At 37.7% G+C, this 3,415-nt stretch overlaps 1 protein-coding gene across 1 annotated transcript in view; it reads right to left on the reverse strand.

Annotated features, from left to right (window-relative positions):
* Positions 1-3,415, reverse strand: part of LOC107661763 (serine/threonine-protein kinase 10-like) — a 51,669-nt gene that overhangs the window by 3,468 nt on the left and 44,786 nt on the right. Inside the window, exons 15-16 of the mRNA XM_016451530.1 lie at positions 1,890-2,078; positions 1,694-1,819 (exon numbers count right to left, since the gene is read on the reverse strand). Coding sequence (XP_016307016.1) covers positions 1,694-1,819; positions 1,890-2,078 — 315 coding nt within the window. The remainder of the gene's footprint in view (positions 1-1,693; positions 1,820-1,889; positions 2,079-3,415) is intronic.

Consider the following 3,415-nt stretch of genomic DNA (forward strand, 5'->3'; position numbering starts at 1 on the left):
TGTAGACAGAGTATTTGTTAAACAAGATGGCTGGTGAAGTGGATGTCAGTGTTGCTCTCTTTCTGTAGTCCATCAGCATGCTAATCGATTTATGAGCGTCTGCAAGAGAGAAATAGAGCTGTATATCATATATCATCAGAAGTGGAGCCCAGGCACTTGCAGAGGGGGGTGCTTTTGGGGCTTAAGCCCTGCCCTTTTTCCAAAATTAACCAAAAGTGCCCCTCTCTCAACAATTATCAACAATAATATTGTGGTCAATAAAAAACACATTTGAATTATAATTATTACGACAATGTATACAAAGCATTAACGAATGGCTCAAAACTCAGAAAATACCTGTTTATTTTTACTTATATCGGTCAGTCTGAGACGTCATTGAGCACCTGCCCCTTTCCCCCTTGATGCCAACAGTGCCCTTTTGTCAAGGCATTTTTTTTTTTGTAATTACACGCCCTTTTGTGAAGGCCTGCCCAATCTAAATATTAGTAAAATTAATGAATAATAATTTAGCCGTAAATAAAATGATCTACATGATGAATTTTCACCTGACAATCTCATCCGTGATGATCACTCACGTTCAGACACCTTGTTGTGTCCCAATTCGCATACTATCCGTCCTAAATAGTATTCGAAATTAGAATTAGTATGTCCCAAATTGTAGTATGTTGAAAAGAGTATTCCAAAGGTACCCGGATGGTTTACTGCTTCCGGTTAGAATTGGAAGTGCAGATCGATGCACACTCTAACGGCTAATATTGCCCACAACACATTGCACGGTGGATGAGGATTCCATTAGAACTACAAACACACATGAAAAGGGTTAAAAAACTACAAACATGGCGGATATGCAAGACCTACGGACAGGTAGAGAAAGGGGTTTGAGTGATAAATAAATATTTTTTCAACAGGTTAGATATTGATTATTTAATGTTATCCGCGTTATATTTCATCTGCAGCAACACTGAACTTTATAATGATACGTTTGGTCATTAACTTTTAAATGCATCATTATGCAAACATATGAGCAGAGTTCTCTGCATGATAGACCCACGACTGACAGATCAACGTGCCTCTTCATTTCTCTCCAGTACGGTAGGAAATTAAATTAAACGAAATATGGATAATGTTAACTTGGACAAGATGATTGACAGGCCAGTTTAAACTGTGACAAGATGCACGTCACTAAGCAACAGAGCGTCCGTTAAAGACGCAGTTATGACGAAGTAGCATGTCCCAAAGCTTGCATACTATTCTGCTACATACTCAAAAGTATGTACTTTTTCTTCCCAAAAAGAGTACATACTTTTAGGGCATAGTATAAGTAGGCGAATTGGGACGCAGCAAATGACTCACTCATTAGGACAGTGGTTTGCCGCCACCTGCTGGCAATCTGAGTTTCATATTTAAAAGTATCATTCTATTTTTTGGAATCATTTCATATATTCCAAATTTCATATTTAAAACATTAATCTCAATAACATTATTTATGCAACTTGTAAGTGCATGCACAAAGTGCTCCTAAATAAAAATAAAAGCATTTAGAGCCCTGCATGACTAATTATATTCAGCTCTCTTAAAAATAAAGACCAAAGTAACAAAGTGTATCCCGTGTATTCTGACACAATCACGGATATCCACTCATCTTTTGTGTTGTATACAAGAGTGAGCGTCTATTAGAAAGAGTTTAGTTCACCTGCAGCTGCTGCAGTTCTCTGGCGTTTCCCTCGCACTCGCTGATCCTCTCCCTCATCTGGTTCTCGTGTTTCTGCTGCTGGTGCAAGCGCTCGGCCTTCTGCCTCTTCTCCTCCAGCCTGGAGAACTGAACAGAGAGAGAGATGAGGGTCTCCGAGAGGAGGACAGACTGTAGGGCCGTCGGAGACATGCTTTACCTGCTTGGTCTTCTCGCGGTCTTCTGCGGAGCTTCCGCTGGAGTGGATCCTCAGGCTCTTCTTGAACATGGCCATGCGTGTTTTAGCCTCGCTGCGCTGGATCTTGGGCAGCCTGTTCTTCTCCTGCTGCTGTCGGGCCTTGTGGAGCTCGATCATACGCTGGTTGTAGCACTGCATCTGCTCCTGCTCCTGAGACAGCACACACAGACACGGCTCAGTGACGCACCTTCCACCCAGCCATAGATATGTTTAGATGAGTTAGTTTAGTTTAGGTATTTTTAAAGCACATTTACACAACCAAGGTTGCCCAAAGTGCTGCAAAGCATAATGAACAGAATGCTAAAAAGGACAGACTCTGTGCATTCACAATTTAAACACCAATTGTGACCCTTGAGCACAAAACCAGTCATAAGGGTAAATTTTTCGAAATTGAGATTTATGCATCATCTGAAAGCTGAATAAATAGCTTTTCATTGATGTATGGTTTGTTAGGATAGGACAATATTTCGACAATCTGGAATCTGAGGGTGCAAAATCTAAATATTGAGAAAATCATCTTTAAAGTTGTTCAAATGAAGTTCTTAGCAATGCATATTACTAATCAAAAATTAAGTTTTGATATATTTACGGTAGGAGATTTGCAAAATATCTTTAAGGAACATGATCTTTACTTAATATCCTAATGATTTTTGGCATAAAAGAAAAATGTATAATTTTGACCCATACAATGTATTGTTGGCTATTGCTACAAATATCCCCCAGCGACTTAAGACTGCTTATGTGCTGCAGGGTCACATTTAATGTTCAAACTCAAGCAAGCGATAATAAATGACCTTTTAACAAGGCTTTAAAAACTTAAATGGTCTGAGCGGATCTTATATGCATAAGCAGTGCGTTCCAGAGTTTGGGGCCGGCAACTGAAAAAGCACGATCTGCTTTAAGTTTACATCAGGTTCTGGGAGCCACTAAAAAACACTGATCAGAAGACCTCAAAGGACTGAGAGAGGAATAGTACAAATATTTTGGGGCCAGTCCATTTAAAGATTTAAAAACAACGAATAACTAATTAAATAATAACTCAACCAGGAACTGCTAACAGCAGTCTATGTCATGTTTTTGCCAACTAAACACAAAAGAGAACTAGTCGATACAAAGGTTGACCAAAACAAAGCATAATTTTATTTTCTTCTTTTTTTTTAATCAGTAAAATTCGGAATTTTCCAATGAATCATTCAGACAGATTTGAAACAACTCTTTTAAAATATTTGAGTTATTTGAGTAGTATTGATATGACATTACAGTATTCATTCATATATTGAATTTGTTTACATTTTAGTAATTTTGTTATGTGCTTGTGTCAGGATTTTTTAAAACATTTTGTTGGTTTAGGCTTTCATTTATTTTTATTTCATTTTTCAGTTTACATTTTTAATTAATTTATTCCCTGTTAGTCGTTTTAGTGCCTCAACTTAAACTTATTTCAATTGGTTGTCAAGGTATATACTATTTAGTTATTAATATGTTGA

The sequence above is a fragment of the Sinocyclocheilus anshuiensis genome, unplaced genomic scaffold (genome assembly GCF_001515605.1).
Source record: "Sinocyclocheilus anshuiensis isolate Anshui unplaced genomic scaffold, SAMN03320099.WGS_v1.1 scaffold207, whole genome shotgun sequence".
In the NCBI taxonomy this organism is placed as follows: domain Eukaryota; kingdom Metazoa; phylum Chordata; class Actinopteri; order Cypriniformes; family Cyprinidae; genus Sinocyclocheilus; species Sinocyclocheilus anshuiensis.